Source organism: Stegastes partitus, unplaced genomic scaffold (genome assembly GCF_000690725.1).
Source record: "Stegastes partitus isolate 25-593 unplaced genomic scaffold, Stegastes_partitus-1.0.2 Scaffold2340, whole genome shotgun sequence".
Taxonomy (NCBI): domain Eukaryota; kingdom Metazoa; phylum Chordata; class Actinopteri; family Pomacentridae; genus Stegastes; species Stegastes partitus.
The window spans coordinates 20420-31570 of record NW_007580071.1 but is presented as its reverse complement, the minus strand read 5'-3'; the positions used below and the strand labels follow the sequence as shown (position 1 = coordinate 31570).

The following is an 11151-nucleotide window of genomic DNA, read 5'->3' as shown; positions in this document are numbered from 1 at the left end:
CATGACACAGCATGTAACAGCTCCTGTCAGTCCGACGGCAACAGCTCACACGGGGAGAAGCTGCATCACTTCAGGCCGTTTAAACCTTAAACATTTGTAAACTCCACTGAGTCTGGGACGTTAGTGAGAAAATGAAAAATGAAGCAGGTCAGGATTTTGGGTTAGGTTTAGGGTTAGGGTCAGGCACATGCATTCTGAGACTGAAGCTGTCAGAAGTAATACTCAAAACTTTGCTGTGGTTGACTTTAAACTTTTTTTATTTATTTATTTAACCTTTATTTAACTAGGAAACGGCTTGTTGAGAGTAAAACTCTCTTTTTACAGCAGTGTCCTGGCCAAGACAGACAGCAGCACAATTGACAGACCGACGAGGTCACAGCAGCATCCACACAGACATCAGACTCAGAATACATGGTGAGATTACATACTGAAGATAAGAAGTCAACATATCAGTACAGGTCAGAAACATAACTAGCTAAATAATCATCTGTCAAAACATCTACAGACTGATGTTTGTGCCTCCAAGTCGTTTGGGAACACTTTAAACGTGTTTAAAGACAGCGGCTCTTGAAGTTTCAGGTCTTTTGCAGTGTGTTCCAGGTGGAGGGAGCAGCGAGTTTAAAAGCTTTCTATCCCTGTTCGGTTCGAGCCTTAGGAACAGACAGTAGCAACAGATCCTGGGACCGCAGACTGGAGCCCCTTGGAGCTTTTGTACAAGCAAAATCCTGTAAATACAACAGATGTTTAGGTGTTCTGAGTGAAGACTTGTTCTCACAGGTCTAACCTGGAATCTTTCATTTACTACAGTCCGTGGCTTCAGCTGCATCCTGTTCACGTGACCTCCTCCTGAGAGAGAGATGGTCTAACAGACACACCTGAGCAGGTAAAGTCCACAGTCCACACTGCAGGTCAGGACACGAACTGAACCATGAAGTCAAGGAACATTCAGGGTGAAGCTATAGAACCATCTCTCAACCTCTGAGTGTTCAGCAAAACCTCAGTACCTGACAGACAGAGGAACTGCGGAGCCAGCAGGGCTCTTCACAGAACCTATCCAGGACTCCCTGACGGGTCACGGACAAGACCGAGAAGCCAACGGTTCTTCTAATTGCAACAGATTCCAGTTGCATCATGTGGAGAACCTTCACAGATGCTCCTCTTTCTGATGTCACATGACCAGGTCTGGAAATAAGCACACACTGCAGGGTTTCATTCAGATTGTGGAGGCAGAGCGAGCAGAGCACTGCTGACCTGCCTAGAGCCTGACCAAAATAAGTCCACAAACAAGACCAGAGCTAGGTGGGTGGTGTTTAAGCTGCTGCTGCAGCAGCATGTTGTCCAGCTGACGCCCTGTTGCTGTGACAGTGTGAGAACAGCAGCATGACTGCAGCTGTCTCTGTGACCTGCGACCTTTAACATGCGACACGCAGTCCTCAGCATGCAGGACAAACAGCAGCAGCAGTGCAGGATGAAGGGCTTCCTGCAGACTGAAATAACACGGAGGGGATTACTGCACTGAGGCACACAGGGAACCCTCCGTGGTCATAAGCACACGTATGTTCACATATAGCAGCAGCCAGCAGGACACACTGTGTTCCCGTCCCTGTGAGGACACTCTGTGGTTTCTATGCTGCCCCTGAACTAAACACACCTGTTAGCTCAGGTGAAGGTGGACCAGAACAAGAACACTCAGCAGTGCGTCTGTAGGTTCTCAGTATCCTGGTTATTCTTCTGATTTGGTTTTAGACAAGCTACTGTCTGATTTTGGACTAGTTTCTGTCTAGCTTTACAGAAGACTGCTATGAGGAGAGACGACGACAATATTTGGTCTCCACCTTAACTGAAGTATCAGCTGCAGGACTTTGGCTCTGATAGTGTGAATGTTTAAGTTCTCCAGATATCCTGTGCTCTGTCCACAGACTCAGAATATTCAGTGACCCGGTGCTGCGGTCCGGTCTAGAACCAGCTGGCCCCCCTCTGGTTTGCTGTGTTTGATGTTACATTACATGTCACTAACTCTGTGCTTGCTCTCTCTGTGGACGTCTCTGGATCTGGAGCTTCACGTCCCTGACCTCCAGCCACTGGCCTCACCGAGCCCCAGAATGCTTCATATTTATTGTTCTGTTGCTGCTCTCCATCTGCTATCCTGTTCTCCCCCCTCCCTCATCTCCACTCTCACCCAACTGGTCCAGGCAGATGGCCATCCTCACTGAGCCTGGTTCTGTCAGAGGTCCTCCCCTCTCTTGGGGGGTTTTGGTTCTTCCCACCGCTGCCAACCACCTGCTCAGAGGAAGTCCAGATGCTGCTCTGGATCGTTGGTTCTCTGTTTAACTCTGTGAGGTCTGTGCCTGACTGTGCTCAGGCTGTGAGATGACGTGTTGCAAACTGCACTACACAAATAAAACCGAATTGAACTGATATGAGGGTCAATGCAAGCCGACAGTAGCATGAACAGAACTGATCAGGCTGCACACATGGACAAAGCATGAACTGGCCTTTACAGCAGGTGAGACATAAACACAGCGGGCTCTGATCTGCACTGCGTATCCAGGCTCAGTACTTTCCATTATCTGTCCTTTCCTTCAACAAGCTGAGTGGAAGCAGATCATGTGGTCAGTGCTGTGATGATGATCTGCAGGTAAACGTGTACTGTTCTGACGGCGAGGCTAATGCCAGCAGGGCTAGCAGCAGCAGTCTGGGTCACTCATCGCTCCAGGCTAGTGGCTGTATATGTGAGTTTATTCAAGCACGGCCTACAAACAACCTTACTGTTGCTGTCCAGGTCAAAATACTGCCAAACTGTGCTGGTTGTAAGAGTCTCACTTTCACCTCCATGCTTGACAACATCTGCTGGAGGAGGGTGAGCTGCAACCAGCGTTGGTACCAACTACCAAGGTCCCAATGTTTAGCCACCGATCCCACTCAAACTTGATAAACACAGCTCCCAGATCTGTTCAACTTAAACCAGCTTGGTCTCTAAGAAGTTCATCCAGCTCATCTGGAACAGTAACTAAGCTTTCAAGGAAACACAGCTGTGTCCAGTTCTGGACAGTTACAAATACACCGAGACTGTAATTGGTAAAATGCTCACGGACCAAATCCACCAATCTAAACCAAAAAGGTTTTGTTGGCTAAATCATAGAGGGAGCCCTGGACTTTGTACACCTTCCATCGACCCCAACCTCCTCCTGCAGCTCAGAACCACAGAAGTACATTTGTTTAAAACCCGCTGACTGAACAGAATCTCACGGCACCAAAGCGGATCGGTCTGATAGTCTATCTGTTGATGCACAAGTTTCTTATTCATCAAAAGCCACGCGTGCTAAACGATATAATAATCTGTGTTGATGTGCAGTGAAGAGTGAGGCGCCAGGAAAAGGAGCTCCTAACAGACCGGACCGCACGGACGCAGCTCCCACAGCTGCAATAATGTAGGAAGTGTCTCAGAGAAGAAGGTAAACCTGAATAACACTTAAAATCTGTTTCTAACCATGTGATCGTGTGTTCTCACCCATTTATTACATGTTTGATCTGAGTGTGTGCCGCAGCGCCCCCTGCTGGGTTTGTCTCCATGTAAACAAGCCGCTCATAAACCAACACCAGGCCTGTTTCACACCAGTGCAGACGTGAGCAGCAGCTTCTCACATTTAAGCAACACAAGTTCACTACAGGTGCTGTTGTTCTGTAATTAATACAAGTGTAGGCTGGAAGTCCTCACAACGGTAAATATGAGACGATGACAAACGTCACAGTTTTTCTACATGTGGTGTTTTGTCCAAGGACAGTTTTCCAGTTTACTGTCATTGAGGAGGAAAGAAACCAGAAAATATTCATGTTTGATTGACTACAATCACAGAATCACAGACTGTTTTTATTAAAACAATGACTCAAACTGATAAACTGATCATTAAAATACTCAGCAGTTAACGTAATAGTTGGTCATTGCTACAGCTCTGACCAGAACGTGTGGAGATGTTTGTTTAAAGACTTATCATTTAGGGGTTCGTGGCTTCACTGTGACAAAAGCACAAATCTAAAATTGCAAAGAAAATGTTGCTTTTAACATTTAACTTAAGCAAGTTGGTGGAAGACAGAGAGAGAAAGCCAGTAGGAGCTGTAAACATGGAGAGAGAGAAATATCTCCAGGATGTGCAGCCTCCATGGTTCCAGTGCTGCTAGCATCTGTGGAACCTGGGAAACGTGTTGGTTTCAGCGTTGTACATTTCTGTAAAACAAATCAGTGAGTGGTTTCACATTTATTGTTTCCATGGCTCTGACTGAGTCCTACGGACAGCAGACAACTCTGGGTTCTCTCTCCTCCTCCATGTTCTGGTTCCTCAGAGCTGCAGGACTTTATGTTGCAGACCAACATGAACCTCAGTGAAGGACCACGAGACAGAAAACACCCAGAACCTGCTGGGAGTCCAAAGGGTGAACCGATAAGGACAATAATCGATGTGTCAGTGTTGTAAACATGTGTAGTGTCCCTTTAACTGACAGGAGTGATGAATGAGTGAGAGCTGGACCTCACGAGTGCAGCTAACGAAGCGGTGTGTGTCCTCTGTAAAGCGATCTGCTCCATGGTAAATGCCAGCGATAGTCTGCGGCGCTGTCACACATCACATCCTGCCTCCAGCAGCTCTATTGTTTCACATCTGCGTTCTATGAATAGAGTCTGAATCCTCTGAGCTCCATCAACAGTTGCTTCTACTCCGTCTACAGACTCCACCTTCATCAGACAAACACTGTGAAAACTTCCACCTCAGGTCCTGTGACCCATGTACAGTCTGTCAGAGAACACTAGAGCTGAGTTGTTTCACATCTTGTGCCTGAGAAATAAAACCATGCTGTCCACACTTTACCATACAGACAGACCCTGGGATCTCCAGGTTTACTGGACCTGCTGCTGAGCTGAGCTCTCACACATGAACCTGAAGAGTCACAACAGACTGGAGGAGTGTGACTGTTGTCAACAGACCTAAGCTGCAGCTCTACTTCAGACTACATCTCCTGTGGAACCTTAACTTCTTGTTTCTCTGTGTGTGTGACCTCTGACCTTCATTAGCGAGCACGATGAACTTGGACGGCTTGATGAGCTTCCCATCCAGCGTCCAGGACACGGTGGCGTCAGCAGCGGCGAGGCGACACTGCAGCTGCAGCCGCTGGCCATCCAGCACCGTCACATCGCTCAGCTTCTCAACAAACTCCGGCACCGGCCCTCCTCCTGCGGCGCTCTTCTTCTCGTTAATCCCTCCGTCCACGCAGTTGTTGTTGACCTTCCCGCTCTCCCCGTTCTTCTCTGGGCCCGCGGGCTTCTTCTTGTTGGCGAGGACGGAACGGAAGTCGGCGGCGTTCTTCCCAGGCGTGTCGGCGGGCTTGTTGCCGTTGCTGCCGGCGGCGCCCTTCTTCCCCAACACACTGCGGAAGTCGACCTGCGGCGAGGAGTTGGTCTTCTCCTCCGCCTTGGGTTTGACCCCCTTGAGGTTGGCCTTAAAATCCATTTGGTGCTGCTCGGCCTCCCTCGGCTCCTCTGCCTGATGGATGTTCTGAAAAGCTCGGCGTCCCAGCAGCGAGCGGAAGTCCAGCTGCTGCGCCTCCCTCTGTCGCAGCTCCTCCTCACCTCGCTCCCTGGTCTCCACACAGTGTCTGAGGAGGCCTCGAGGAGCAGCAGAGTCCTGGTCCTCCTCTTTCTTCTTCACCTGGTGCAGCTTCTCACAGGGCTCCTGGTCCTCCTCCTGCTGACTGAGCGCTCTGCTGCTGCCTCTCTGCTCCTCTCCTCCTCCTCCTGCTGCTCCTCCTCCTGCTGCTCCTCCTGCAGGGCTGGGCGTCCAGGCACAGACACAGATGGAGGAACAGAGAGAGAGAATGAAGAGAGCTGGTTAAACCCTGTGGACTCAGGCTCCGCCCCCTCACAGCTGGGGGAGGACCCCCACTCTAATTGCTCATGTTACATCATAAGTGACTCAACTGTCCTTATATGGGCACGAACAGACCGAACACACACACACACACACACACACACACTGATGTAAACAAAGTGAAACAAGAGAGTCAGGACACACTCATCCTCCTCCTCTTCGTCCTCCTCTTCGTCCCATAGTTCCCAGTATTCCCAGTTCCTTTTTCTTCTGTCTGTTCTTTTGTTGGTGGTATTTTACCAGTTAGCTCAAACGCTGGCTCTGATTGGTCAGTTTGATACGGACGGATTACAGAAGCTTTGATGGTGAATGGATGAACTGTGTTTAGCTGTAACTGGGCTGACAAGCGTTCTAGATACAAACATTTAATATTTTTCTATTAACATTAAATTCTTATTTATAATTATACTTTTGCATTATTTAAAGTTTTATATTTTCTCAGTGGTCAGCATTTTCAAAACATCTGCTATCCTTTATATTCGTTTTGCTGCTATTTGATTCGTTTTTTGATGCTTTATTCTTATTTTAGAAGTTTTTATCCTGTTTTGTCTTGTTTAAAATAAATATTTTCTACTCATTTTAATCTATAAATGTTTTTTTAATGTTACCTGTTCTTCAAACAGCAAAAATACATCTTTATATATATATATGTGTGTGTGTGTGTGTGTGTGTAAATGTATAAAATCAGCACCACCTGATGACTAGAACAACTGTGTGCACATAACTGTCTGCTTCAGCTCAACACTAACCAACAGCTAGAAAGAAACCAGGAAATATCTCTGCAATCAGAGAGCTTACACTGCTTTTATTTACTTTACTATTTACTACAATAGTGTTGACTGACTCAATAAACAGCTGCAGCTCTGGTTGATAAAGCCCAGGTAAAGCTGTGTGACATCAGGCCCCGCCCCCTGCTGCAGGTGGGTCATGTGACTCTCACCTGGTGTGGTGTCCTGCTGGTCCAGAGACAGACAGACGGGCCACAGCGCTGCATTCTCCAACACTGTTCCTGCAGAAACACTTGGTGTCAGCATCCCAGAGCTTCTACTCCACACATGACGTATAGAATCAGAACCTGGTCCCAGCCCACACTCACACTAAACACTGTGCACCCCTAGTTCACTTCACACAGCTGTTTCACACACATCTGCAGCAGCTACCAGCTGTTCTCTAATCTGCTGCCTTTGTTTGCATGTTTGGGGTCTTGTGTGAAAGCAAAGACTGCACTTTTCCACAGACTGGGACTCTCCTGTGATCTGAGGGTTTGCTGCTTCACTTCTGAAGACGTCTCTGTTTCAGGAGCTTTCTGTGGACAGCCCACCTTTGGCAGCTCCGGAGCACTGGACCAACTTTACTTCTTCAATCAATGTTCCTTCAATGACGCTTTGAGGGAAAATCTCTGGCTCCGGCTTGCTCTCACTGCTCTTCATATTGAGGTATTTCATTAGTTACTGTTTTAGATTCTGATGCTGTACGTTGGGCTGCAGGTGGATCTGTGGTTAGCACCGCCGCCTCACAGCGAGAAGGTCGCCGGTTCGCATCCCGGTGACCCTAACCCTAACCTCTCCCCGTGCAGCGTGGGTTCTCTCCGGGTTCTCTGGCTTCCTCCCACAGTCCAGAAACATGCTGAGGTTAATTGGTGATTGTAAATTGTCCGTAGGTGTGAATGTGAGTGTGCTTGGTTGTCTGTCTCTAAGTGTAGCCCTGTGATAGACTGGTTACCTGTCCAGGTGAACCTGCCTTCACCCTGAGTCAGCTGGGATAGGCTCCGCCCCCTAGTGAGGGTTCAGGTGATGAGATGATGGATGGATGCTGTAAGTTGGCGTCCTGTTTGTCCTGATTCTAGGAGTTTGTATTTACTTTGTTTCACTAACTGACCAACAGCTTGGTTCTGTCTCTTGTCTTGCTGTTGCCCGTCTTCATACGTACTGCACTCTGGCTCTCCGGCTGTTTTACATGGAGTCGTATGAATGAACTGGATGTAAGGTCCAGTTTGGACAGAACCGTTGTGGTTGCCCTCCTGACAGCCGCTACATCACACAGCATGCTAACTGTTCTTGGATGAAGGCAGTGATGTGACAAACAGGCTGCCTGCTGATAGATGATAGATTGTGATGGGGGAGGTGACTTTAATCCTCACTTCATCTCTGTGCTGTAGATCACGGAGGATTATTTGAGCTGATGTCTGTGAAACGACTGCGTCTATTCATAGGCTCAGTGTATACGGGGACTGCACACATGGATATGTAGGTCAGTGTGAGTGTTACCTCAGGCGGATCACGTAGTCTCCAGCATGGTGCTGCTTCACCCGTCTGATGGGAACAAACAGAGCAGGACTGAGTCACGGCTTCTCACTCTGGTGTTTGAGATCTGATTCTGATTCTGAGTGTTGACCTGATCAGCAGAGAGACCACGTCTTCCTTCCGCAGCACCTCGAAGTCTCCTCCGGAGGTCAGAGGTCGGCTCCGGTCGGCTCTGGTCCAGGTGTACTGAGGAAACGGGTCTCCGGCGATGGCGCAGGACAGGAGGACGTGATGACCCGTCACGGCGCTCAGCGCTTTGGGTTTTGTGATGAACCAGGGCTGGACGCCATCCTGAGGCTCTGCCACAAAACCACAACCAGAAACACAAACACACCAGTCAGAGCTCCCAGCACCAGCACAGTTCAGGGCTGGGCCGCAATCCAAGGGAAGACTGAAACAAAGATCATGGCTGAAGAAATACTCCAACCAACAGAATCCAGAAAACTACATACAGAAATGGGGAACAGACAGATTGGCAGGAAGTGGAAGAAAGGAGATGCCAAAGGAGTCAAAAGTCCAAAAGCACAAACCAGATGCAGAGCAGGACAGTCAGGCCAGTAACGGGCAGGTGAACATGAAGGAACTAACTGGACCAAGACGCAGGACGACGTGTACACGGAGGACTGACTGGACACGACTGAGGGCGGTCAAAGAGGAAGGAGGAAGTGAAAACACAAGCAGCACACGAGGGTGAAAGTGGAAATACAAAAACTCTCAGGTTTGAAAACCTTGAGATTATCAGAATTCAGTCAAAACATTTCACAGAACTTAGTTTTGGGTCGGTGACAACACAGCAGTCAACTCTGAACAGAATGCGAGGCAACGCAGCAACACCTACACCTGCTATCTGACATGACTGATGTGGTTTAACAGAAGGTGCTGACAAGAGACATGTGGACTTCTGTATGTCTGTACCCTCCACAGTGAGCCGGGCCTCGGTCCGGTCCTCCCCGTACTGGTTCCAGGCCTGGCAGCTGTAGGTGCCGGTGTCCTCTGGGAAAACCTCCTGGATCAGCATAGTGCAGCAGCCCTCCTCCCTCAGGAGCTGGAAGTCCTCTGACTCCTTCACCTCCTGCCCATCATGAAGCCACACCACGTCCGGAGGGGGGTGACCTGAAGATCAGCAGGTTCATCAGTACATCTGACCAGAACCGCTTCATCAATACATCTGGATGATCAGCTTTACATTCAGCTTTAGCCCAGTTTGAATCAAAGCGTTTATCCAGTTTTAAACTTTGAAAGTTTGAATCAAAGTTTAATTTCAGCTCCATAGATCTGTGACACCTATTCTTGACATAGCTTAACATAAACTTGTTTAAATCCATCACTAACATCTCTAGCATCATGTCCTCTGTCTCCTTTATGACATTTACAGCCACAAACAAGCAACTGGTCAAATAAGAGTTCCTCTAGATCAAAGTTTGGCACGACGATGAGTAATTTCAGACCTAACTGTATGAATGTGTTCTTTAACGGAGCTGTTCCACTAAAAGCAGCACTCAGCCTGATGTGTGCATCAGAATAATAACAGAAGTCACGTGTTCTGTGTTTAAATAAAACTCCAGTGAAAACAGGAGATCCTCTCAGACTGCTGAGTGACAGCAGAGAGCAGCACATCTGATCCTCACAGCTTATATGGAGAAAACCCACTGTGGAAAATCATTATGTAACACACACACACACACACACACACACACACACACACACACACATAATATGGAGACTTCCACTATAGTTCACTTTTTTAATGAACTCAGAAGTAAAACCCAGTAAGTGCTGTCAGATCAGTGGAAGCACAACATGAACACACACACACACACACACACACACACACACACATTCTCAGAGGAAATGAAGAGGCAGGACCAGTTCAGAGTAAATCTGTCCTCATCCCATCTCCACCATCTCCCCTGAGATCAGACAGGAAATACCACAGCTAACACACACACACACACACAGACACACACACACACACAGACAGACACACACAGACACACACACACACACACACAGACACTCGGTGAGGTCGTACCGCTCAGCTCCACCGTCATGGCGACTCTGCTGCCGTCCATCACCTTCAGGTCGGTGAGGCCTCTGATGAATCGAGGAGCCTCACACAGAGCTGTGACCTCTGACCTGCCACCCTGCCGTCTGCCTGCAGAAACACATGAAGAAGAGCTCTGAGCTCCGTCGCTGTTTTCAGCTCCTGTGTTTGTCAGACAACGTTATAAAGTCAGTGTGTAACAGGGCTGGACCCGAATAGCCGACTAGCCGACTATTCGTTCGCTGTGCTGGAATCGGGCTATCAAACTTGATCTCCGAATGTCCCGCCGCCGCGGAAACGGACCCGTCACCGCTAACCTAAACACAGAAACTGGTCTGTGTAGCCGAATGCGGCCTGTGCGTCACGCCATGCTCACTCCCTGGTTCTGCTGCCTGACAACAGAACCATCTGGAGATGTTCAGCTGCATTAAAATGTAGATGATCTGAGCCCAGCAGCTCCATGAAGAGCAGCACATTCACCAGAATCCACCAGGGAGAGCACAGAAACCCGCTGGCAGCGCTGCACATGGTTTGCTCGTCTTGTTGACCAGTTTACAGCTTTCCCACAGTCTTTGAACACACCAACGCAGTTCGTGAGCTTCACTCCACATCTCATTAAACCTTCTACACAAAGACAGGGTTCACACCAGAACCTTCCTCCTCCTGGTTCTGACCCTGTAGAACCAGAACCTTCCTCCTCCTGGTTCTGACCCAGTAGAACCAGACCCTTCCTCCTCACTGGTTCTGACCCTGTAGAACCAGAACCTTCCTCCTCCTGGTTCTGATCTGCCACCAGTTTCCAGGTGAACTGCAGCCAGTTTTCTACATCTGATGAGCAGAGCAGAGAGGAAACATCTGGAGCATGGAGATGGTTCAACATCTGCAG

General features: G+C 48.6%; 1 protein-coding gene across 1 annotated transcript in view; it reads right to left on the bottom strand.

The window, feature by feature from the left end:
* The window catches only part of mylka (myosin, light chain kinase a), a 59749-nt gene that overhangs the window by 32948 nt on the left and 15650 nt on the right, over nucleotides 1–11151 (bottom strand). The window contains exons 10-16 of the mRNA XM_008304867.1: nucleotides 10254–10376; nucleotides 9137–9334; nucleotides 8313–8520; nucleotides 8186–8230; nucleotides 6859–6927; nucleotides 6025–6137; nucleotides 5057–5875 (exon numbers count right to left, since the gene is read on the bottom strand). Coding sequence (XP_008303089.1) covers nucleotides 5057–5875; nucleotides 6025–6137; nucleotides 6859–6927; nucleotides 8186–8230; nucleotides 8313–8520; nucleotides 9137–9334; nucleotides 10254–10376 — 1575 coding nt within the window. The remainder of the gene's footprint in view (nucleotides 1–5056; nucleotides 5876–6024; nucleotides 6138–6858; nucleotides 6928–8185; nucleotides 8231–8312; nucleotides 8521–9136; nucleotides 9335–10253; nucleotides 10377–11151) is intronic.